Below are 24,997 nucleotides of genomic sequence, written 5' to 3'. Positions count from 1 at the left end.
ATTACTGGTATTACTCGACAAGTAGTTTTCATCTATACCTATCCAGGTGGGTCATTAAGTATTCTTACAAAGCCCCAGGGGTATTCTTGATGGCCTGAGCAGCAGCCTCGCAGTCCTCGCCTAGCGGAACAACAGCGCCATATCCGACAGCCTGCCCACAGCCAGTGAAGCCATAAACTCCCTGGTAGAATCCGGAACCATCTGGACTGGCCTTTTGCAAGGTAGCAGAGAATACATCGGCACCTGCTGAAGGACCAAGAGTTACGTTGCCCGAGCGGTAAGTTGGCTGTGCGGTGGCGTTGTTAAAGAAGTAGACGTTGCGTTGGCACTTGGGTGAAAGGAGGCTTCCCACGCTGCCGAGCAAGAAGGGCTGGTTGACCATGCTTTTCCACATGTCGAGGGAGTATTTGGGTGCTGCTTGGTTGGGTTCGCTGACGAACTTGAGATCGAACGCCTCAGAGTACAGGCCAGGACCGCTGACAGGGTTGGGTGCCTGTGCCCACTTCGAGTTGATACCGAAGGATCCATCCCGGTATGACTGGAATGGTGCATTGAGTGGTAGAAATGCGCCGATTCTGGTCTGAATACCGCCTACAGTAGCTAAAGGGTCGCGCGTTAGCTATAACCCACAGGCTGAACTGAGTTCGCGTCGATTACTTACCAACTAGAGATGGGACAAGGCCGGCAACATAACCCTGGGTTACTTCGTCCACGCCGGCAAGGTACGACACGAGGGGCGCATTGAGTGGTGTCTTGGAGCTACCGACGCCAACATAGGGGATCATAGAGCTGCCGACCATCAATCCTGTAGCAAGCTGGAGGCCGCCCTGGCGGATATCGGTGTTGGCCCCGGCGTTAACGATGACCGGGTGCATGCCCTCGGGAAATTTCAGCTCTTCGGGAAGAGATAGCAGATTTAGTCCGCCTAGGTTGACCAAGCTCGAGAACGACTCCTTGAGGGCCTTCATGACAGCATCCTTGGGCACCGGAACAAGGAACCAGTCTGCAGCATATGTCAGTACAAAAGTTCCTTACTGTTCAGAGAATTCACACTCACTGCTGGTCGCACTCATAGTGCGATCTTGCTGGTTGTAGATGGCAACCTCATTTGGGCACGTTGTGCTTTGGCCAGCGACGAGGCTCGCGGCAGCAAGCAGTATTTGGAAGAAGAAGCGTGCCATGGTGTAGCTGATGGTTTAGGTGGATGGTTGAGTAGAGAGCGGTCTTACGGTGGCATAGGCCCGTTATATACAAAGATGCGCTCTTGTTTTGGGATCGTCGCCATACCCAGGTAGGCCAACATGGTGCTTTGCATCACAATAATAACTCTATAGCTCTGTCAGCGCCTTGCTTCCGAACCTGACCGTAGCATCCGGAGCGATTGGGCGCTCTGGACATTGAGATCGACTGCTGGCATTCCCATGCTCATTCGGTGGGATGGACATCACGGCTCCTGTTCTCTGCGCTAGCCATCAATTAGGTTTCTGTTCGCCCCGTTTCGATTTTTAATGAATCCACTTGTAAATCAGGCTAGCTACAAGTAATCGCTCGGCACAAGAAGATCAACGATCGTCGGTACCAGCGCTTCCGGTCCGCTCCAATCCCTTCCAGAAGGACTCTTACATCGCGCGGCTATGAAGCTCCCGAATACCGGAACCTGTGTGATGTTGGCTACCTGACTCAACTCATCTATCTGAGCGTTTCGTTATACAACCGTACACAATGATGCTATTAAATGGGATGATACTTGTGTGATCACTCGAGACTTGACATTTTTGAATTTCAGATACCCCTATTACGATGTCACCACAAACCCATGCGGCCACTTTCAGGTATGCGTGAGAGCTTACTCAAATGAGTACACTCTAGCGCTTATGGTACGCTATGGGAGATGACGACGTGAAGCAACTTAGAGTTTTCCTATTCAGGAACAGGAAACTTGAAAGAACATAAAGTGATGCGCATGGCGCTAAGCTTTACCTTCCGATAAACGTCTTCCAACTGGTATCATGTGTTTTGATTTTGCACGGCTTCATGACGAACATGCGCAAACCGAATTATCAACTCATGACCCTCTAAGCTGACCGTGCTGATGTTTGCATGCTTTACCGGATCGGATTTTCCCCGAAGCGGTATTCAACTCTTCCAAGGTTGACCACCCTTTCACGATGATGACACGAAAAGACTTGGCAGGTAGCATTTCTGGTACCTGGGTAGATAGTCAGCGCGCTCACCACCTTGAATGCGATGTCTACGTAGACGGAGAGTTCGAAGAGACAGAATGCCATGATCGCTCGGTTAATGCAGCCCTCCCCACACGCGCCCAGGTGGCTTGCGGGACGTGTATGTATGCCAAGCCACTAGCACACGCCTCCAACGCGCGCGAACTTCCTTGAGGCGTGACGTTTGCGGTTCCTCAGCCTTGTCGCACCTTCTCATTCTCCCTTACCTATCATTCTTTTGGCTGCTTGTACAGGCGCACATATTCAGCAACTCTATGCGACTCTACTCCCGCTATTTTTATTACAATTGAGCCCAGCACCCGGCCATGACAGATTACAGCAAACAGACAGTCGCGCAACTGCGGCAGGTGTTGAAGGACCGGAGTATACCCAGCACCGGCTTGACACGAAAGGCGCAAATTATCGAGAAGCTCCAGGAGGCCGACCTCGCTGCTGAGACTCCCAGTGCGCCAGACGAGGGTACCGAAAGCGCAGACGCGCCGCCGGATGCGGTCGAGCAGGTGAATACCGAAGTTGGCGACGACACTGCCACCAAAGAGCATGTCCCTGGACCAGCGCTCTCCGAGGCTGGAGGTATGCGCACTATGAGTACATCGCTGCCGCTAGATGCTGACTCGAATCTAGAAGCCGAGCAGCAGCCTACACGCGAAGCCGAGCCAGAGCCTCTACCCGTACCCGCAGCGACTACCGATTCCCTCCCCGAGACAATTTCGCACATAGACAGCGATATTCCTCCACCAGACGAGATTAAAGCAATAGAGCGGCCTGCCGAGGACATAACCAATGCGGAGGAGCCCGGCTCAATACAACCGGCGGGAGTCTTCAATGCACCGCCCGCAGATGCCGACGATGTGGTTGGCCCAACCGTGACGGAGCCTACGGATGCGGAAGTTGGAGACGTAAAGAAGGTCGAAGTCGCAGAGGGCGAGCTGCCAGATGCTCCAGGACCGGCTGCTGAAGCTCTGCGGTTGGCGCAGCCAACGTCTGGACTCCCCGAAGATTTGCAAGACACGAGCATGGACGCGAAGACAGCTTCACCTGTGTCCAATGAGCAACAATCCGTTGAGAGGCCGGAATTCCTTACCGTTCCAGAGCCTTCGACGACGGAAACATCGAGGCTCAACACGGAAGAAGTAGAAACAGACTCGAAGAAGAGAAAGAGGAGGAGTGACACCCCCGAGATGGCGGACCAGGAAATCAAGGCAAAGAAGCACAGGCCCAGCCAGGAACCGGCGCCTGGCGTTCACCTGCAGGAAGACGAGGACACCGTCATGGAGCAAAGAAGATCGGAGGAAGAGACCGCACCTTTAGCAAATGGCAATCCAAGCGAAACAAACGACACTGGCTCTGTACCAGCCGGGGAGGATCCGCCAGTTGTGGAGACTGACACAAGACGCGAGAAAAAGGAAAAGGCCTCTCGGTACAAAGACCTCATGAAATCCAACGCAGACGACACGCCCCAGGAAGCCTTGACTGATGACAGGCCCACGGTACCCGCGCTCCACCCTGTGACATCTGCATTGTACATCCGCAATTTCATGCGCCCTCTGCGTCTGGAGCCACTACGAGCACACCTAATCTCTCTTGCCTCGCCGCCATCTACCTCACCGGACCCCACAATTGTGGAAACCCTTTTCCTGGACGTACTCAAGTCGCATGCGCTTGTACTCTTTAGCACTAAGACTGCTGCATCACGAGTGCGAGCATCTTTACACGGCTCCATCTGGCCACCAGAAGGTAACAGGAAAGAGCTCTGGGTCGACTTCGTCCCGGATGAGTACGTGAAGGATTGGATCAAAGAGGAAGAGGACGCTGCAGCTGCTGAGAAGGACGCTCGTGCAAACAAACGCTCACATAACCCCAAACGGTTTGAAGTCGTGTATCCAGAATCCAGTGATGGCTCTGTTGTAGCTGTATTCCAGGAAGTCGGTTCAGGTGCTCCTGCAAACGCACCACGAGGCCCACGCGCAAGCGCAGACGCGCGGATGCCGTCTATACAACAAGCACCAGCACCATCGCTCCCAACCGCCTCATCGAAAGATACCCGACAAAATACTGAAGCTTCATTCAAAACACTCCACGATCTGTTCTGCTCCACAGAAGCGAAACCCCAACTCTTCTATCTCCCCGTTTCGGATGATATTTCCGATCTGAGGCTGAAGGAACTGGACGCCGAGACAAGCAGAGACTGGGCACCTGGCCAGACGAGGAAGGGGCGGGGCATCAAGACAGAGATGAAGTACAAATACAGTTTTGACGACGATGACAGGGTTGTCGAAGTTGGTGAAGAGCGCCCTGACTACAGAGGTGGCAGAGGCGGTAGTGGCTACAGAGGGCGAGGGAGGGGTGGATATAGAGGGAGAGGGGCAGACATTTGGAGAGGATGATTTACCCGAAGGGATGCAATCTTTGTGTAAGAAATATCGAAAGTCGAAGAACCGGGCCAGGTGCTCTACAACAAATGTTCTTGGCCAAATCCTCCTTCCCTATGTCAGGCCGCTGCTCGAAATTGCAGCAGGCAAGAACGACGGCTACGGTTTGCTGTAGCTTCTTCATTGCAATGCTCCTCCTGCATCGACCTTGTTGCGCACGGTAGGGTGGCTCCCTACGTAGTCGCATACTGATTTCCTCACTGAATTCGCACAACTGACGACAATGGCCGCCCGGTGTCCAGGCGATCAGCTCACGAGCGACCTCATCGCCGAACAGGCTTTGCCCTTTGGCCATAAAGATATCACCTTCCACCTGCTGACTCTAAATGTCTGCTGCACTCTGGCGTCATTGGCGATTGGGGTTTCCGTCTTCCACATCAAGCAACACGCACTGCACTACCGACACCCACACGAACAAAAACATATTATACGTATCCTCTTCGTCATTCCGGTCTACGCGTGGACCACATTGCTCTCTTATGTGTTCTACAGAAGGGCTGTCTACTGCGAGCTTGTCCGCGAATGCTACTCCGCTTATGCTGTCGCGAGCTTTTTCACGCTTATGTGTCATTATATTGCACCCGACCTCCATGAGCAGAAAGAGTACTTTCGCCACGTCGAACCGAAGAATTGGGGTTGGCCGTTGAATTGGTTCCAGAAGCTGACCGGCGGCGAGCACAAAGGGTTGCTGAGGAGGCCGAGGAGCGGCATTACCTGGTTCAATGTAAGTGATGGCCTAGCCTGTATTCTTTGAGAGGGTACTGATCATCCGCAGATCAACTACATCGGGATATTTCAATACGTCGTTCTTCGTACCATCGTAACAACCGTAGCCGTCATCACGTCATCCCTCGGTCAATTCTGCAAAGGAAGTCATAACGTACGCTACGCTTCGCTATGGACTGCCATCTTTGATGCACTCTCTGTTCTTGTTGCGATGTATTGCCTACATCAGATCTACGGGCAGCTCAAAGAAGATCTCGCACCCAACAGGCCCGTCTTCAAGATGGTTTGCGTCAAGCTTATCGTCTTCTTTACTTATTGGCAAACATGGCTCATCTCGCTGCTCATTCAATACAGAGCACTGCGACCTACGCGCTTCATTGCTGAACTGGATCTTCATGTCGGAATTACCTGTCTGCTTACATGCACGGAGACTTTGGTCTTTGCTGTCCTGCATTACTGGGCGTTCCCATGGAGGCCCTACAAGATCGATCGGCTTCCGAAGTTCCCTGAACAAAGATACGAGTGTGGACCCAATGAAGCTTTGGTGGAGGTACTGAATCCTTGGGATTATTGCTGCGCCGCTGCTCGCGGCTTCCGTTGGCTATTCCATGGCATTCACTTTCGGAACGAGAGCGTAGCCTACAAGTCCGATTGCAAAACTCATGGTCCCAGGACTCGAGGCGGCACGCAGTCAGAGCCACTACACGACGGATCGAAGAATAGTTGGAGGTGCAAAGAGAAGGGTCGCAAAACAGCTTGATAGACTCGTGGACTGCGTACATGACCTTGAAAAGAAACAACCAGAAGGCGTCCAGGAAAGATTGACAGGCTACACCAAGTATGAAGAATTAAGAATGGTCCAACTTGTATCTAGACAGCAATACAAAACAGGAATACTGAGAGAATTTCCTTCTTATCACAGCCCTTTGCAACGATGTGAAGCTTTGGAATTATAAAGGCATTAGGTCGCCGACGGGCGGCTTAGCGCTTACATAACACCAATGAAGCTCGGGACGATCTTCACCAGCACCACAGCTACGGCTCTCGTCCCTCAGACTTCGCAATCCCGTAAATCCCCAATGTGTCCAGGTTCCCCACAGCAAATCCTTCTGGTGCCCGTGAGACAGTTAGCGTCGCTGCTAACGTCTGCACGCGACTGCGGCTAGCTTCCGCGTGTCTGGTATTTGAGTCGGCCTGCCCGCATCGAGCGCGTTCCGTTCCTCGATGCGATCGCTTCGCACGCTCGCTCGCCCTCAGCCTGAGCACAGCACAACATGCCGTCTAAATCACGTGGACTGAGGACCTCGACAGGGTGGTAAGTTCACGCAGATCAAGCACGCATTGATTACTGTGAAAGCAGAAGCTCGAACCTCTCTATGCACAGCATCGTAAGCGCAATGCTAACAAGTGGACAGCTTGACATGCCGCAAGCGCAAGGTCAAGTGCGATGAAAGCCATCCAAGTTGCAAAAACTGCGAGAGAGTTCAACGAGAATGTGTATATGCTGAGAGGACCCCAACACCCCGACGCCCGCGAGCACTAAGTGCGCGTGATGTCGACGTGACCGCAGCTATTGGGAACTCAGCGCCATCAAACAATGAGACCGAGCCTGGGTCTGTAAGCATTCCAACGCTAGGTTCAGAGCCTGTGGAGCCGTTACACTCGTGGCCCTCATTCCCCGCAGAACCGCCGGGGATCACTGAAAGTATACTACCAAACGATGATTTCTTCCTTGACGACAGTCTTTTCACCTTCGGGGAAAGCTTGGCGCCTAATTTTGGACCTGTCGAATGGTAACATCGACCCGCTTGTTGATATTAACATTGGCTAAGATCTGATAGGTATGATCTACTGGCGGAAGACGCGATCAACAGTATGCAAGGGCAAACGAATAGCAATCGCTGGAATTTTGATATTGCAAGTTTATCAAGAAGACAGTCCCCTCGGCAATCCGTCGCTCTAGCCGGCGATGATGACCCTTTTGGTAGCGTCAACGTTCACACAGTCGCAATAGCCGAGCAACCATGGAATACGGAAGCAAGGATTGAGTTGAAGCGGCAAGAGCTGACGTATTTTGAACATTATGTCAGTGATGTAGCACCGATCTTGGATCTTTTCGACCCTGCGAAACACTTTGCGAACGTTGTTCCCCACCTCGCCTTGCATAACGTAGGTCTGCTCAAGTCCTTGTTGGCAGTCGGTGCTTGTCATATGGCCCTATCCCAGGATCAGGATGTCGGCAATGAGGCTGCTTCTCAGGTTCAACCCGGTACGCCCGCTTCGTCTTCTAGCGCATCGTCCACTCCACGAAGGGCTGCCGAACAACTGTACTATGAGACACTGCAGTATCTGTCGCAGAATATATGGCATCAGTCATATACCAACTCTCGCGAAATATTGGTCACTGCTACAATGATCTCGACATATGGTAAGCAATATTTCCATGCAGATAACGTGTGCGAAAGGTACTAATTATATGTACCAATTCGTAGAAATGTTTGGTACAGCTGGTAATCCCGATCACAGCAATTGGGATCGTCATCTGAGGGGAGCTTTTTGGATACAAAAGAACGCAGGCGCAAGCGGCGAGTCTCCCGATAGTCTGCAACGTGCAGTTTGGTGGGCTTGGCTGCGGCAAGACATCTGGGCAGCTTTCCGTACTGGACGACCAGCACTGACAATACATCAGCCCAAGGTACCAATGGTGGAACTCACGTCGGAAGGACTGGCGACACGCATCATATATATCGCCGCAAAATGTGTCCAGTTCGCTGCAGCGCCGAAGCAAGGAGACATAGCTGGCTACATTGAAGCAGGAGAAACACTACTACGGATGCTAGATGCATGGAAAAGTCTCCTTCCATCAAGCTTCGAGCCCATACCTGTGGAGACTGGACCCACCGCATCTTCTCCAAGTTCGACCCTTGACGCGAAGCCGACGCCGATATGGATACACCCTCCTGCACATGCCGCTGCTATCCAGACCTACCACTTTGCGCGAATAATTATGATTCTCAACCAGCCAACGACAGGAGGTCTCAACACGTATCAAACTCGCTTCAAGCTCCTTCGCGAAAGCACGTCGACAATATGTGGGATTGCTTTGGCGCAGCAATCGCAAAACTCCCCTTCGGCCTTTGTCAGCTTCCAGGCTATCTATGCAGGTATCTATACCAGCTCTTCGTATATGTACAGATTACTGACTTGACATCAGCGGCACTCTGTATGGAGACACCAGATCGACAAGCGGAGATACTGGAGATTCTCAGATCCGTCTTGAGCATAAGCAAGTTTCCGTCGGTCTCGATACTAGATGAATTGGTCAATGTCTGGAGTGGGAAGTCACATTGATGATACTAGTCGGATGTCTTCACAATGCTACACGATTATCCATGCAATCACTCTAGGGCTTCTCGCTAGACGACGTATCCCATGCTGTACCAGAGAGGCACAGCTACAACTAGAGCAGCACATACGCGGAACCCTTGTCGCGCTTCAGACGTCACTCTGATCTTCGGAACATGACGCACAAGTCTGGGGCCTTGCCGACGAAGCTATATGGAGAATCGGCAGACCTGGTGGTCTCGCATCGAGCGCCAATCGGGTTTGGTTCTGGCCTGCATCGACTACGCTAGCGTATCGTACTGCCTTTTCGGGCCGTTTTGGCGGTGACCATCAACACCTTACGCAGAAAGGCTCGAATCGAGTACTAGACCGCATCACATCAAACCGGTAGGAACACTTGCTGTGGTCGTATTGCGATTTTTCCAAGTCAAGGGCCGCAAGCCTCTTACTATCACTAGGGTTCACGCAGCAAACCGATGAGAACGCTACATCAGCATTCCCGTCTCCATACCGCTTTGACAAGAGCTTGCTCAGCATGATAGCAATTGATCGTTCGAAACGCTGGCCTTCTCCTATCACCCCGATGTTCGAGAAACAGGTCAAGCAATGCCGATATGGTGGAATTGGGTTCACGGGTCTTCACTATCGGACCTCAACACTGCATCGGGGTTGCCCCTGACTTTTCAGTGACTGAGAAGTACTTCAATTTCAAGCTTTGATTAGTAGCTTTCTGTAATTGATATCCTTTCGTATAGTAGCAACAATACTTGACATCGATAGCGCACTCTTAACCCATTTCTGTCGAAGCTCTCGCTTCACATATTCTCTCATTTCGCCGAGCGCTAATACATACGAAGGATCAGATTTCTGGACGAATCCCGGATGGCAACAACTCTCCGAAATGCTGTCACATCTTTCCGGAGCAACCAGCCATGGTGACACGCACTCAACACATTCGTATTTCCTCACGTACAACAATCACTATAGGCTAAAGACTGACGTATCAGTTTACGGATATGGAAACCGTCACCTTATTGACGTCCCTTCATTCGTTGTGTTTCATGTTGCTGACGGACACGGCCGGTGCTGCACAGCGTCAGCACCTTAACAAGCGGCTGCATACCCTCCCTTTCCAGGTTTCCCCACACGGCTCCGTTTAACCTTATATTGACGGAACAACCTCATATGAACGCGATTAACTCTGCATATGCGCGATCAAAGGACATCGGCCTTGTACACCCCGGATATCCGCTCAGCGCAGCATGCAGCCGCGAACAGGGAGCAGTGGAATACACTTTGGGCGACTGCCACCTGACTTCATCTCCCCTCACTTATACTCTTCCAGCCTTCATAAACGTTGAGCAACATCACCAGACTTCGCCTCGATATTGCGATCGCTATACTGGCATGGTATACCGCTGATTCTGCTTCTATAGCAATCTAAAATTATTCCCATGACGATGTGGGGTTACATGCTAATTGGACCTGCGGGTGATTACCGAAGTTGTTGTCTGTATGCCATGACGATAGCTTTACCCAGAGTACACGTCCTTGTACAGACGCGAAATATTACACTGACACATATAAAGTCTACCTGGAGGACGAGAGAGGCCGAGCATCTCCTCACGAAATAACAGATTCGATCTCAACTAGTCATCTACCGGAGCGCTGCTTACCACATCCACGATGAGGTATACGACCACTGCCGCCACTCTTCTTAGCCTCGCGACCACCTTCGCGCACCCTTCGCCCTCCGCCGACCCCCTTCGTATCCTCCCACCGAACTGGTCGTTCACCATCTCCTCCATCCGCGGCCCAGGCTGTCCAGACTCCGGCAAAAACGGCACAGTCTCGCGCACCACACGCCCAACCTTCGGCTCTAACACCGTTGATGGCAGCGAGATCTACTACTGGTACATCGCATATCCATGGATGCGTGTCGACCTCGAGGCCGGCCCCCGCCATACATGGTGCGAGACGACGCTGGCATACAAGGAGTACAAGGATTTCGACAAGACTGCCGAGGCAGAAGACTATAAGCTGAGACTGCACAAGAACGGGACGAAGGGCATCATGACTTACGAGCTTGATGAGGGAGTGCAAGTCTACTGGGACTTTGCTTACTACGTGGGCGAAGGGGTTGGAAGAACTGAGGTACGCTGTCCATGGTTTTGAACCCTCCAACAATCAGACCATGTACTGACTCTTCCAATAGGTCGCCGATACCATTGACCTCACCGGTCCTGCTTCATCTGGTCCGTATGCTCAAGAACACTACTCCAACATCAGTTACCCACCCGAGCTCATTCCTCAGCCTAATTGCGGAACTGGTACGTTCACTTTCCGCACTGAGATGTGGGTACAAGGCAAGGAAGGTCAGAAGGGTGTTGTAGATAGTGAGCATTCCTACAGCGAGGCGCTTGGTGACCAGTACTATGGCGCGCAGCAGGGGTTCAGTTATGATTGGGAGAAGTGTACATAAGGGCTACATGATGAAAGCTATGCTTGAAGATGAGAGGGGCAAGATTCACAATGGCCGCAGGGGGAAAGTCATTCGCGTTATGGAAGATCGATGTGTCCAAAGAATATCAGTCGTGTTTTCAGCGTCCTTCCTGTTTTCAAACATGCTGATGTGGAGTTCACTCTCACATTGAGTTTTCATCGTTGACCAGCGATCTCGGCGTAGCATCCATCACGATTACTTTGCATGATGCTATCGGGAATATCATGAGTTACACGCGTTCAGTATCAACGCTAGAATACATTGGTCGTACATATCATTCATCGCTCTGCCAACATGTTCTTGATCTGCCGCCAGTAGCTGCCGTCTACCTCCTTCTGCAATTCGTCCTTGGCTAGCCACTTGAAGTCTTGAAGACCAAGCTTGTTTTCCTTGAGGTTGACCTGGCCGGCCATGATGCGCGCCTTCAGGAAGAAGGTCTTGGAGCCGTACTCCTTGAGGTCGCCCGTGGGCTTGGGTTCGCGGTAGTCCACCTGGTGATGACCAACTGGCACGTGGCCGACCAGCCAAGTGTTCATGTTGATGCCACCGGTGTGTGTGATGATACGACTCGCTGCCTGGTAGTTGTTAGCATCTCAGTAGATCTCCATAGGAAGTGGTATTGCGTACACGGTGCAGGTTCTCCTCCTTTAAGCGATCCTGCGGGAACTGCCATTGCCCCTCCTTATTCTTGACAAGCAAATATAGCGTTCTCTGAAGCGCGCGATTTAAGCTCTTTGTGTCGTTCTTCTGATCCGCTTCTGTTATCCTCGGCATTGGCTTCTCTACGGGCTCGCGCTCCATCTTCTTTGCGCCAGTGGTGTCCGATGCGTCCTCCAGGCCAGATTGCTCAGCGTCCTCGATGAGCTTGCCAACCTGGTGTTCAAAGTCGCTCTCTTGTGCTCCTACGAGGAGCTCGTCGTTCCATGCTTCGTCTCCGTAACCTTGGTATCGTCCGATGTCGCGGGCGGGGGTCAGCCGTTGCTTCATTTTCCGTTTCCATTCTAGATCTGCGGGTGTTCGCTTCTTTACGTAGAAGTATCTTGTGAAGGGTAGCGCAAGTCGTTCGTTCAATCGTCGTTGGTATAGGAAAAAGGCAGCTTCGAAAGGGTGGAGGTCTCGTGTTATTTGCGGGGGGCGGGACAAGACGACACCTGCGTTGACGGCGTAGGATGTTGACGGCGATACCTGGGCAACGGGAGGAATGTGTTGGGCAACTTGGTCCTCGGTTTGGACGGCGGCGGCGGCAGCGGATGCATATGTGCGGGCGACGGTGTCTCTACATGAGCGACATATTGATTGACCTTCGTTCGTCAGCGCTCCAGTTGCCTCTAGCCCAATTGCATTCCATACCGGCTCTTGAGGCCAATCGCCTCGTTGTCTGCTGTCCGGCGTTCATTTCTCCCAGTGCCCTCCGCGGTATCTCGATGCAGCCGCTGCCATCTCGAGATCTCAGAAAAGTTCGGGGAGCGGAGGTGCATTGGGTCTAGCGGCATTACCTAAGCAGATATCCCGAGTTAACTTTTCTTCGGCGCGAACACCATCTCTTCTTCTCCACGGCACCTATCCTTATCCCCAGCATACTCGCATTGTCATGAGATCCTGGTCATTTAACGGTGCCTAGAGGGAGTCGAGCAGTCTTTTTCGCTAGCGGTACCTTCACAAATCCTAAGGTGTACGGCTAGATAGATTTTGCTCACATTCTTACGCGCTCAAGGACCTTATACGCTTGCATGCTTATCCATGTGACGATGTTATGTTTAAAATTGCACAACAGTCAGCTTATCCGTTGGCTCATGCGTTGCGTGCGTCTATGTATGCTTTCCAGCAGAGCGGTTTTAGGTGTACCGTAACTATCGCCAGAATAACGTTGGCGGCTGATAACTTCACGCGCCTTTGCCCCCGTTCCAACCCCCGAGAGGGCGCACGATTAAAGATCCAAGTGACGTAGCGTAGCTGTACACATCATCTCAATATATCACATCTGATACCTTACTCCCGGGACAGTTGAAGGTGCATTATCGGTGTTTCCTTCCCCCGATCTCCAAGTCTTGGCATCGAAATTTGGGACTGGACGCGTTCTCGCCGCGCAGAGCTTAGACGCAGGCACACCACCACAACCCTGATACCCCTCACACGCCGCCAACATGTCTCTCACGATACCCAACGCTCCTAACGCCGGCTTATTCAAGCAGGGTTACCAGAAGTATGGCCCTTTGCAACCCCGCAATCACAGTAAACAACCCGCTAACCACCCCGCAACAGCTACGACGCCGAAGATGGCGCTGTTATTCGCAACATCGACGCCTGCCGGACGATTGCCCAGACCGTCCAGACCTCTCTCGGGCCCTATGGACGCAACAAGATCGTCATAAACCACCTTCAGAAAATGATCCTTACCTCGGACGCGGCGACGATACTGCGAGAACTCGAGGTTGTACACCCTGCGGCGAAGCTTCTCGTCATGGCCAGCCAGCAACAAGAGGCAGAGATGGGTGATGCGACAAATCTGGTCATCGTCCTGGCCGGCGAGCTGCTGAAGAAGGCGGAGGAGTTAATACGGATGGGCCTGAAGACAAGTGACATTGTCTTGGGTTACGAGAAGGCACAGCTTGCGGCTCTGCAGACACTGGAGGGTATGTTACGCACGTGAAGTGGCAGCTGAATGGGGGCTAATCTATCGCAGAGCTGGTATGCGACAAAGTCGAAGACATCCGCTCGCAGCAAGAACTCAGCAAAGCTATCCGCACCGTAGTCGCAGCCAAGCAGTCGGGCAGCGAAGACTTCCTCGCTGACCTTGTCGCCGAAGCTGTCCTCGCCGTCCTCCCCAAGAACCCCGTCAACTTCAATGTCGACAACGTCCGCGTAGTAAAGATCATGGGTGGTGCCCTGGAGCAGAGCAAGGTCGTCAAGGGCATGGTCTTCGCAAGACAGCCAGACGGTACCGTCACAAAGGCGACAAAGGCCAAGGTCGGAGTCTTCTCATGTCCCATCGACATTTCTCAGACTGAGACCAAGGGCACGGTACTATTGCATAACGCAAAGGAGATGATGGACTTCACAAAGGGCGAGGAGCAGCAGGTGGAGCAGGTCATCAAGGAGCTCCACGACTCCGGTATGAGGGTCGTCGTTGCTGGCTCGACCATCGGAGAGCTGGCCCTCCACTACCTCAACCGCTACAACATCCTCGTCATCAAGGTTCTCTCCAAATTCGAGCTTCGACGGTTATGCAGGGTAGTCGGTGCTACGCCACTCGCTCGTCTCGGTGCACCTATGCCAGATGAGATGGGTACTATCGACGTCGTCGAGACACTGGAAATTGGCGGTGACCGCGTCACAGTATTCAGACAGGAGAATGAGCAGACACGGACCGCGACTCTGGTTCTACGCGGCGCTACTCAGAACCACCTCGACGACGTTGAGCGGGCGATTGACGACGGTGTCAACGTGGTCAAGGCCATCACCCGTGATCCTCGACTGGTCCCAGGTGCTGGAGCAACAGAGATGCAGCTTGTTGAGAAGATCAAGGCCATTGCGGACAAGACATCCGGTCTGGCGCAATACTCTATCCGCAAGTACGCTGAAGCTTTCGAGGTCATTCCACGAACTCTCGCAGAGTCAGCCGGTCTTGACGCAACTGAGGTTCTCGCCAAGCTGTACGTCGCACACGCTGCACAGAAAGGCAGGAAAGACGACGAGTGGACTGTCGGTGTCGATATTGAGAACGACGACAACACCGGTACACTCGATGCCAAGGAAGAGGGCATTCTCGATCTCTGGGTCAGCAAGATGTGGGCCATTAAGCTCGCTACCGAGGCTGCGAGGACGGTTCTCAGTGTCGACCAGATCATCGTCGCAAGGCAAGCTGGTGGACCCAAGATGCCTGGAAAGGCGCAGCCGGGCAACTGGGACCAAGATGATTAAACTCCGTTGCCGGTATGAGGGGTAGTGTATAATGACATCGACTAGACGCTATTGAAGCACCAGACGAATGATATCTTCGTTCTACCTCACCGGGTTTCGGCTGTTCACGTGTCACGTATATCATGGTATGGAAGTACCGAATGCTTCTGAGCGAACCCGACCAACTATGGAGCTGATGTGATCATTTGTCCGGCTTCTCGGGCACTCGTGGGGTTGTCCTTAACATGATGTCTCTTCGACCCAAGCTACCAAAACCCAGAGCTCGTACCAGGATGTTGGTCCGTTGGCTTTCATTGGATTACGAACATGAGGTTTGTTTTTCTTCTTCAGCTCAGTTCTGAGCTCACATACGGTCCTTGTGTGGTCTTACTTTGATCCTGGTCTAGCTGGAAACTTGCAGTAGCAGTCCAGTCAATCCTCGCCGCGGAAGCGGCCTTATCTACCCCTCGTTGATTCTGAACGCAATCCTTCAGCCAAGAGCATGCAGAGTTTATCGATTCTTGCTCTAGCATTACAGCTATGTCAACCCTTACTGCAGACTTGCCCAGGGCCTGGTTGGCATGAACAGCAGACGTTGCTACCCGAGATGCATGATGCATCGGCACCCAGCTCCCACTCCCGCTGCTTCCATAGATCACGCGGTCCGTGTTTCGCGCTTGGCCCGACAGAGGCATGATCCGCGACAATGATGCAGCAGGATGCTGGGTGAACGCGACAGATCGCTTTCCTTTTTGTTCTTCCAGTATTCTTCTATAAGCATAATTTCCACGGAAGTGCCGAATCGCTTGGCGTCTGGCGAAGTATAAAAAGCCGCCCCTTTCGCCCCGGTCTATCTGTACGCCACATTCCTCGTGTTTTCCAACATATCGCTCTTCGCTCGATCAACGTACACGCGTCAATACCGAACACATCTACTGAGCACTTTGCTCAATGCGCAGGTCGTAAACTGTGGTATGGTCTTCAAATCTAGTTAGCCCTTTTTGACTAACTGTTCGATAGTCGAGAACATCATCAACGCTGTCCTGCCGACCACCAATATCCCATTCATCGCCCTACGGTATCTCGCTGTGAGTTCCCTACCTACACCCGTCCCCCATCACCACATATCCACATATTCACATATCCACATATCCACATATCCACATATCCACATATCCACATATCTACATACCCCCATCTCCACACCACCACATCTCCCCAAAGCCGGTCTCAACCCCTACGCCTCACGGTGCAGGTCCTTTGGTGTTAAAAATTATTTGTGTCACTTATCGTTACTCCAATGGAACGACTATAATCTCAAGATTATCTAGACTTAGACATCATTCCGCTTGAACCTCCATTGAGGATCGCGATGAGAACGGCATACTTGTCGATCTGTCAGTCTAGGACGTTCAGCAGCCACTACGATGGGTCCAGTCGTCTCTGTGTTTATCGATCTGCATGCATAATGCATTGATTGGAACTTGAGATGACAGGTACCAGTCGTGTCTTCTGCTGAACTCGTCGTTCACTCAATGTTATTTGATCTTTCAAAGATCTCTCAATGACCTCGTCGATACATCGTTATCACGTTGTCGCCACATCAATGTTACATATCATTTGATAGTATTCTTTTTGAATATTATCATCTGCTCGTCACGAGGTGGTAGTATCTCGCTTGTTGACCGGCAGCGAGACACTATCATCTCTGGCAAACAAAGTCAGCACTCTTGAACGCCTTCAAGCGTATAGAGAAACCGACTGACCGATATAGATTGCCTGGTATGCAATATCCAATCTCTTCTATGCGCTTGAAGCTAACTTTCTATAGAAGCCCCCTCTTACGCATCCACAGAAATCACCATGCGATATTCCCCTCCGCAGCAAAATGCGGACCTTGGTCCTAAGGGTTCAATCAGACTTCCGGCGACTAGAAGGAAGGCAATGAATTCGGTCATCCCCATTCGCAACGCCAGTGGGGTTCAGAAGGGTTGGAAAAGGTCCGCTTCAACCAGGACCCACCCCAGGTTCCCGGTGGATGGTGCTCTCGATAAATTCAACTTCTCCATGCAAGAGGACGGTGGCGCTAGCGACCATGGCGAGGTAGGTATAGAAGGAGAGATCCGTGTGAGCTGCCCATTTCACAAGCATGATCCGAAGGCGCACCAGTTATCATCGTGCAAAGGGAAGGGGTATCTTGAGCTTGCCAAGTTGAAGTATGTCTGCGTTCAAAATCAGAACTCTTCACCGGCTTGGGTTCTAACACACAGCAGAGATCATCTGAAACAAGTACACGGGTTATCGCTGGAACGCCTCGATGCCGATTTCAACTTTAAGAAAAGAGAATACCGTAATCTCAGGACACTAGAGGAGAAGTGGAGATTGGTTTACCGCCGCTTATTTCCCGAAGAGGCCGAAGATTCCATACCTTTGCCTTACGCCAACGAAGATCGTGACCAGTATGATGGACTACTCTCCGAGCTTGAGAGCGTTGCGGGTCGCCGAACAATGGGAGAGAAAGCCTTTCGAGACGGGGTCCTCGATTTTGCGCGCAGGTTCGTACAGGAACGTCACTCTGCAAGATCGAAATCAGTCGATTCGGCAGTAGATTTCATGACGAACCCTTCAACGAGCGCGACCATACACACATCCCTATCACCGCCCGTGTCCCACGAGAATTCCTTCCGAACGACCACGGATGACGAGGGCTACTGCGGTCAAAGCCCTAGGCTTGCCAACAAAGCCAGCACAAATCTCGATGCGTACGCACCAGCGGCTGCAGACCCCTGGTCATTCGAACAAGTCTTCAACGCGGACCCATATTCAACCAACAACAACCAGGAATGGAACATCAGATCACAGCCTTTGTCGGCTATTTCTACAGATGGAGTCACGTCGCTGGAGGACGTTGCGCGCTCTAGTTTACCGCCCGCCCCAAGACCTCAGCCACACGCTGGTAGCGCTTATCACGGGTACGCTCCATCGAATGCGAATTTCAATTCGTCTCCGACGTACAGCTACTCTCTCGGTGACCACGACACCACTTCTTACCCTCGTGATGAAACAAGGAACCCCGCTCAACGGACACCATACCTTTCAGATCCCATTTTGAACTCGGGATTTAGTTTGGATGAAACTTCGGAATCGCTATATCCAGTCCACCCCAGGTTCGAAGCGCACAGTCCCGTACACACATCCCTATCGCTTCCAAGTTCATGTCTCGACAACGCGAACGATTATCTCGATATAGAGAACTTGGAGCACAAATACGATCCCAGCATCGACGAAGGTATCTTTTTCGATCTGGAGGCACGGCATTCCGCATGATCCTGATGCTTGTGGAATCATTTGCACCGTCAACATGTTTATCGGCGTTTGTACGTACAGGCGCATGGAGGGTTCATATTGCATCTATCTTGTTACATGAGTCGAAAGGGGCGTCCTGAATGGCAAACATCACAGTCAAATTGCTTCCGGTGCCTGTAAACAGCGACATGCGTGATGTTTGTCAATCTCTGCTTGTGTTCGAGCGCCTGACTGCAAAGCAGTGTATCGGCGCGGCGGATCTCATGGGATCTTCACATGCCGTACATGTCTGACCCAGACGTGTACTCTATGCCATGCAGAGCCCCATGTCGGCTGGACTTGCGCACAGTATGAATCGCGTGTCCTCAAGAATGAGCGTAACGAGCAGCTTCTGGACGAGTACAAAGCGGCCGCTGGTACAAAAGAATGCCTAAAATGCGCCACACTTATCGAAAAAGTCGAGGGATGCAACCACGTCGAGTGCAACGGTTGTCACGGACACATATGCTGGGTGTGTCTCAAGGTCTTCTCAGAAGTGGAGGTAGTGTACCAGCACATGAACGACGCGCATGGAGGAAATGGGCTGATGGAAGGATCGGATGACGAAATCAGCGAGTCGGGGAGTGATGAATGGGAGGATGAAGACGATTTCGTGGACTTGATTTGAGCGCATGCTCTGATCGAGGAACCTCTTGCGTGCCTTGTGGCTGGGATCTGGAGGTGTTCATGGTCCATTGGGGAGTAGGTGTGATATCGCATTCTTCCAAGGTTCATTCAATGTGACTAAGTTTCATAGGCGCGAAACAAATAAAGCTTGTGGATGGAAAAGACAGTAGTGATTGATAAATCCTTGGATCAGCAAGCGGAAATGCAGCGTCCTTGAGCATCAGAGCCAATGAGAGCTGCCGATGTCTTGGCGATGTGCTTACGAACTGTCGGTCTCACGGATCTGTGGGCATCCGACCGGCGGTTCTGCCCTTCCCTCATTACAAACCTCGCTTGTGTGCTATCGCGACGCGTTAACGGCCGACACAGCGAGGAAGTGTCTGTAGGGCCTTACGTTGATGTGACTGGGATTCAGTGCTTGATTACAAGTTTCCCGAAAAATTGGTCCGTCGTTCAGGTGATGACAGGCGCTCGGTGCATACGCGGTTGAGGAGGTGAGTATATGTAGAGCAAGGCATCGTCGGCTTTCAGATCATTCAACACATCGCATCTCAACATCCCACTTCCAGACATATTGAACATATCACACATCATCTTAAACTTTACTTCTACGTTACTTTCTGGCCTCCTGCACGACCAATTTCACGATGTCAGAACAACGCAACATTGTCATTGTTGGCGCATCAGGCGCGGGCATACAGGCAACCCATTACATCCTGAAGCACATTCTACCAGCTCTCAAGGCAAAGAATGACGCCAAGTATCATGTCTACAACATCTCGCCATCTTCACAGTGGTACTTCAGGGTTGCCTCTCCACGAGTGGCAGCTTCTACCGAGCGCATGTCGACCGACAAGGTCCTCTTCGATCTGCATGAGGGCTTCAAGCAATACTCCAAAGACGACTTTACTTTCATCGAAGCCTCTGCTACGGGTCTAGAGCCATCATCGCGGCGCCTCCTATTTCGCAGCAACAAGGGACAAGAAGACGAATCATTGACGTATCATGCACTCGTCGTGGCAACTGGAAGCAAGACTTATTTCCAAGCTTTCTCGATGAGCGCCGATGCTCAAAGTACCCTGAACGCGATCAGCTCGGCAAATGAGCAAATCGCATCGGCGAAGAAGATTGTTATCGTTGGTGGAGGCGCGACAGGCGTAGAATTTGCGGGCGAAGTTGCTGAGCATCGCAACGGCAAGCCAGGATGGTTCAGCAAGGTGCAGCCAAAAGTTGACGTTACCCTGATCACATCGGACAAGCAGCTTCTCCCCGGTCTCCGGCCTGCAATCGCCAAAGTTGCAGAGCAGAAACTCAAAGCGCTCGGGGTGGAGATCGTCTACAACACGCGAGTGGTCGATTCAACGCAGACAAAAGATGGTCGCACGGCGCTGACCCTCAAGGACGGTGGCAAGCTTGAGGCAGACCTCTACGTTCCCGCTTACGGCGTTCAACCAAACTCGTCGTGGCTGCCAGATCAATTGCTCAATGAGAAGGGCTACCTCGTAACGAACGATTCCACCCTTCGCGTCGACATTGCAGGCCCCCGCGTCTACGGCTTCGGCGACATCGCATCATATTCGCGCAACAACTACTGGGACATCAACCTGGCTCTGCCTACCCTAGTCACCAACATCAAGCGCGACCTGTTCTCTTACAACCCCATGCTTCCAGAGGCGAAACCCAAGGGCAAGGACAGAGTGTACACGGCTAACACGACGGAGTCTATGGTTGTCCCCATCGGTAGCGGAGGCGGCGTTGGTGCCGTATTTGGATGGAAGGTACCTTCGTTCTTCGTGTGGGTTCTGAAGGGGCGGGATTACATGTTGGGTATGAGTGGGCTGCCGACGCTGAATGGGGACAAGGTCAAGAAGGAGGTCAAGTGGACGAAGGAGGAGGCTGCGATCTGAGTTTGACTGTTTGCATAGCGAATTTTCCTATTTTCATAGCTTGCGATGTTTCCGTGTGTTCTTTGCAGTTGTAGAATCCTGGTAATGCTAATAATACTTGATGTCAAATGTGCTATCCCAAGCTCTTTCCTGTGTGTTGTGAATGGTGACTGCGTGCGGAGAAGGATGCAACGCGATTGGTTTCGAGCTCGCTCCACGACGGCGCGCTCCGCGTCGACATCACTCCTTTCCACCCTTGGACCCCACGTACACGGCGCAAATGCGGGGTGAGTAGGACATCAAATGGATTTCGTACGTCTTCGCCCTGCTGCAGCTATGGTTCGCGCACTGACGACAGCAAGTGGGTGAGGCTACTCGGCGGCTCGTCCCAGAAGAAGAAGCAGGCCGCCCCGAACAACCCGCAACAGCGGCTGGCACGCTTCCGCCAGCGCTACAATCAGATACTGGTACGCCTGGCTGAGTCACCCGGAATGCTGCGAGTCTGACACATGGCAGCAAACATGGCAGAAGTCGACCAACCTCGCCCACGACCGCGAAGCCCTGGGCAACATCCGGCGCGGCTTCCAGGCCCTCACAGCCATCCTCAGCGACGAGTCGCGATCCCCCGCGCCGCACATGTGCCTCCAGTTCGCCGCCGCCCAGCAGATATACACGGCCGTCTCCAAGATCGCGGCGACGGCACACGATGAGGGTACCGTTAGGGACGCCGTGGCCTTCTACAATGCCCTCATCGACAGCGAGGAAGAGGACTTCCTCGAGAACGACGTCTTCGCCGCCTCGCTCATGAACTTCATCGACCGCACAGTCGGGTCTGGCAGCATGGGCATAGGAGAGGACATCGAGGCCGACATCGTGGAGCTGCTCTTCGGCATCGCAGCCAAGATCCGGCTACAGCCAGAGATTCTGCATGTCTGGTTCACGACCACATCCGCAAACAGCGAGGGACGAGTGCTAAATCCCAAAACCGATTTCGCCGGCGTCACACAGAAAGAGGACTTTCCGTTGTGCTATCAGCTCATCGACCATGTCCACCACGAAGGCCGTATCGGGGATTTTGCGCGCACCGGATTGCTGTACATATTCGAGTCTGCGTCCAGGTCAATGGATCTGGAGCAGTGGATCGTCAACAGCGATCTGCCTACGCTCATGGCGACCGGCCTGGGAGCACTATACAGCCAGATGAGCAGGTATGAAGCGCACCGAACCCGAGACAACGAAGCTAACATTGTCCAGAAAGCTGTCGATACTCCACCCCGCGCATGACCTGCCTCCTGTCCTACTACTCTCCGACTACACCGAGATGCAGCCAAATCCACAAGCAGAGAACTTCTTCACACCCGACTTCCAGAGCCATCTTCTCACCTTCTTGTCTTACCTTGCCTTCTGGCAGGATGTGCTCGAGCATTGCAGATCTCTGGATGTTAGAGTAACATTGATTGATCACTTTCAAGCTTTGTTCCTCCAGCAGCTATTGTGTGTTACTCTCATGTCTTCAATATCATAGCTGACTCCGTGCAGATACCCTTCACTACTTGAGTCGTCCGACGCCGATGGCGGTTCATCCGTCGCAGTACTTACGTACCTTCGCCATATACTAGATGCGCTTGACCACCCCGAGCTCGTGCACATGATGCTTCAGTATCTACTCGCACTCCTGGACTACGCGTCTACCACGACACCACGGTCCCCCGCAGCTGTCAAGCGCCGTCAGTCACTTATGCTGCTTACTGCATCGGATAAGGATGAAGACAAATTAAACCCATCTTTGTTCAATCTGGTCGACTTGGTCTTGGGAAGCACCGCATCGCGCAATCCACAGACGGTCATTGCATCATTGAAGCTGACGACTGTGATACTGAGCAAAAGCCATGGATACGCTCTCGGATCTCTCGTCAAGGTGATGAACTTGCATCATAAAGAACACAATAGAACTGTTGGATCCCTGAACAAGGAGCTTGAGCTGTACCTAAACCTCGCCATCGATCTCGCCGGCTTGGAAGGTGTTGATGAAGCGTACGAGAACTATCTAAAAGATACTCTGAGTTTGTTGGAGTCACATCCCTGCTCTTTGAAGACCATCGCTTTACCCGCGACGTCTTCGAAGAGTCCAGGGTACTTCGACTCGACTGAAGCTTCAGCTAGGGAGGTAGACCCACATCAGTTGCTTCCAGAAGATCCGCTCTTCCAGTCTCTCATGGATCTACTTCTGAGGTTTCTCACAAACGATGTCGAGACAAACCTGGCGCTTACTGAGGCATTGATTACGCTCGGCACCTGCTCACAACTGCGGCTGGAAGGATGGCTATCCGTGGATCCTGCCGACTATCACTTCGAAAGCGACAGTCCTGAAGTCGAGTCGTTCACGAATGACAACTTGCGCGCCATGTTCCTGGCAGAAAGGTTTCCGAAATGGGAGTCCTCTGCTACTCCTCAACTCTTTGCATGCCTGCAACGTCTCCAGGCGCAAGTCGATGCCCTGCGCAGCGATATCAAGGACTGGGATGAGCACGTCGCGAACCGTAAGCATGCCTTCCGCTTCCATCAGGATCTCGTAGAGGAGTCAAAAATGTCGACGCCTCAGTCAAAGCCCGCGCGACCTCCCTCAGAAACTCCTGCGGGATCTTGGACGCCGCAAATACCACAGCACGTACGTAACCAACCGACGACGCCCTCCAGAGCGCAATCTCCGAGAGGCAGGAAGGAAACTCTTTCGGAAGCAAGGAACACCCCCACTACATCACCCGCACCATCAAGATATGGAGGCCAGACACTCGTTGGTTCACCTGCCCGAGCATCGTCCCCTATGTCAGGAACATACGCCGTACAGCAGCCTTCTTTGATGTCCGACGTCGACGCTAGCATATCACAGATCAGGATGAGTCAGTTCGGCAAGAGGCGTATTCGCTTCCGCCGGCCGGCTGGATCAAAGGAGGTAGAGGTCATGCTATCGAAGTTCCAACCACCACCGAAGGAACCTTCTGATGACGCGGCGAGAGGTGCTGAGGATGCAGAAGACGATGATATTCGAGAGGCGAGCTTGCTGCACATCATTACAAACGTGGTCATACTGCAGAACTTTGTGTTGGAGTTGATTGCGTTGATGCAGGTCAGGTCAAGTCTGTTCAATGAGGTCAGATTCATCTGATTGTAGGTTTGCCGAGGGACGCGTTTGATGTAGTCAGAATATACCCATTTTCATCTCTCATTCAATATATCCCGAGGAACATCTTGTAGAACCGTCAATATTGCCTAGGCATCTTCCGAGGCATACTCGCGCACGTGCACGTCGGCCGCTTTCGGGATGGGCTCTGCAGCGGAGAGTTTCCGACAGCCCCTCCAACGTCATCTTCCACACTTTCACATGTCGATCATTCCACCCCTCATCCATCATCAGACGCTCGCCTACACGAGCTTGTGAAAGCGCGAACCCGGAAACACGCGAAACTCGAATTCAGGCATAACACCAGGATTGCATGTGCTATCATCCCAAGCAGGCCATGATGAACGGCCAATGGCTTGGGCAGCTGGGCAACTGTGGCTCGGCAACGTAATTCCTCGAGCCGATCGCCGGCCGAACGACATCAGCGCATCGTAACTTCCGCTCGCCCACCCATGGCGAAATCCGGGGTTTGCCAAGGTACCCCATTGTTTGCCAGCTGCCAGACAAACGCGTGCCAGTCGACACTAAGACACGCGGTCTGGGCTCACGCAAGGACCGAGGCTGGCGGAGCAAATGGGTGTTTGTCCTCACACCCGCGGGTAGTCAAGGCAGGCTTCTGATCAGCGATGTATGGAATATGACTGAATGATTTCCTTGCGCTCGTGCTTTTCTCGCTTTCCTAAACCTCATTTCGAGTCTCCTTCTTGATACCCGTCGCATAGCTGTTGCTATTGATTAGCTTGCTTGCTCTCCCTCTGTCGTCATCTCTAGAAGCCGAGGTTTCTGAAGCGCATTACAGCTCTCGTTCA

At 52.4% G+C, this 24,997-nt stretch overlaps 8 protein-coding genes across 8 annotated transcripts; 6 read left to right on the top strand and 2 right to left on the bottom strand.

The window, feature by feature from the left end:
• Positions 1-64: 64 nt before the first annotated feature.
• On the bottom strand, positions 65-1,181 carry J4E83_000390 (uncharacterized protein; the record flags this gene model as incomplete). The annotated part of the gene is made up of 3 exons (XM_049327352.1): positions 65-600; positions 662-1,003; positions 1,058-1,181. 3 exons carry the CDS (start codon positions 1,179-1,181, stop codon positions 65-67), a joined length of 1,002 nt encoding a protein of 333 aa, XP_049193497.1.
• A 1,367-nt stretch (positions 1,182-2,548) lies between these two features.
• On the top strand, positions 2,549-4,630 carry J4E83_000389 (uncharacterized protein; the record flags this gene model as incomplete). The annotated part of the gene is made up of 1 exon (XM_049327351.1): positions 2,549-4,630. The coding sequence occupies one exon, from the start codon at positions 2,549-2,551 to the stop codon at positions 4,628-4,630; it is 2,082 nt and encodes a 693-aa protein (XP_049193496.1).
• Positions 4,631-10,432: 5,802 nt separating this feature from the next.
• On the top strand, positions 10,433-11,228 carry J4E83_000388 (uncharacterized protein; the record flags this gene model as incomplete). Its single annotated transcript, XM_049327350.1, has 2 exons — positions 10,433-10,900; positions 10,962-11,228. The coding sequence occupies 2 exons, from the start codon at positions 10,433-10,435 to the stop codon at positions 11,226-11,228; spliced, it is 735 nt and encodes a 244-aa protein (XP_049193495.1).
• A 299-nt stretch (positions 11,229-11,527) lies between these two features.
• On the bottom strand, positions 11,528-12,645 carry J4E83_000387 (uncharacterized protein; the record flags this gene model as incomplete). Its single annotated transcript, XM_049327349.1, has 3 exons — positions 11,528-11,824; positions 11,877-12,550; positions 12,600-12,645. 3 exons carry the CDS (start codon positions 12,643-12,645, stop codon positions 11,528-11,530), a joined length of 1,017 nt encoding a protein of 338 aa, XP_049193494.1.
• Positions 12,646-13,393: 748 nt separating this feature from the next.
• CCT8 (T-complex protein 1 subunit theta) lies at positions 13,394-15,170 on the top strand (the record flags this gene model as incomplete). The annotated part of the gene is made up of 3 exons (XM_049327348.1): positions 13,394-13,452; positions 13,512-13,882; positions 13,933-15,170. 3 exons carry the CDS (start codon positions 13,394-13,396, stop codon positions 15,168-15,170), a joined length of 1,668 nt encoding a protein of 555 aa, XP_049193493.1.
• A 2,074-nt stretch (positions 15,171-17,244) lies between these two features.
• J4E83_000385 (uncharacterized protein) lies at positions 17,245-18,476 on the top strand (the record flags this gene model as incomplete). Its single annotated transcript, XM_049327347.1, has 2 exons — positions 17,245-17,252; positions 17,423-18,476. The coding sequence occupies 2 exons, from the start codon at positions 17,245-17,247 to the stop codon at positions 18,474-18,476; spliced, it is 1,062 nt and encodes a 353-aa protein (XP_049193492.1).
• A 1,292-nt stretch (positions 18,477-19,768) lies between these two features.
• J4E83_000384 (uncharacterized protein) lies at positions 19,769-21,028 on the top strand (the record flags this gene model as incomplete). The annotated part of the gene is made up of 1 exon (XM_049327346.1): positions 19,769-21,028. One exon carries the CDS (start codon positions 19,769-19,771, stop codon positions 21,026-21,028), a length of 1,260 nt encoding a protein of 419 aa, XP_049193491.1.
• A 315-nt stretch (positions 21,029-21,343) lies between these two features.
• Positions 21,344-24,173, top strand: J4E83_000383 (uncharacterized protein; the record flags this gene model as incomplete). The annotated part of the gene is made up of 5 exons (XM_049327345.1): positions 21,344-21,346; positions 21,370-21,474; positions 21,524-22,215; positions 22,262-22,501; positions 22,547-24,173. 5 exons carry the CDS (start codon positions 21,344-21,346, stop codon positions 24,171-24,173), a joined length of 2,667 nt encoding a protein of 888 aa, XP_049193490.1.
• Between the last annotated feature and the right edge of the window lie 824 nt (positions 24,174-24,997).

The sequence above is a fragment of the Alternaria metachromatica genome, assembly GCF_023757995.1.
Source record: "Alternaria metachromatica strain BMP 0045 chromosome Unknown scaffold_1, whole genome shotgun sequence".
Taxonomy (NCBI): Eukaryota; Fungi; Ascomycota; class Dothideomycetes; order Pleosporales; family Pleosporaceae; genus Alternaria; species Alternaria metachromatica.
This window is presented reverse-complemented; position numbering and strand designations above follow the sequence as displayed.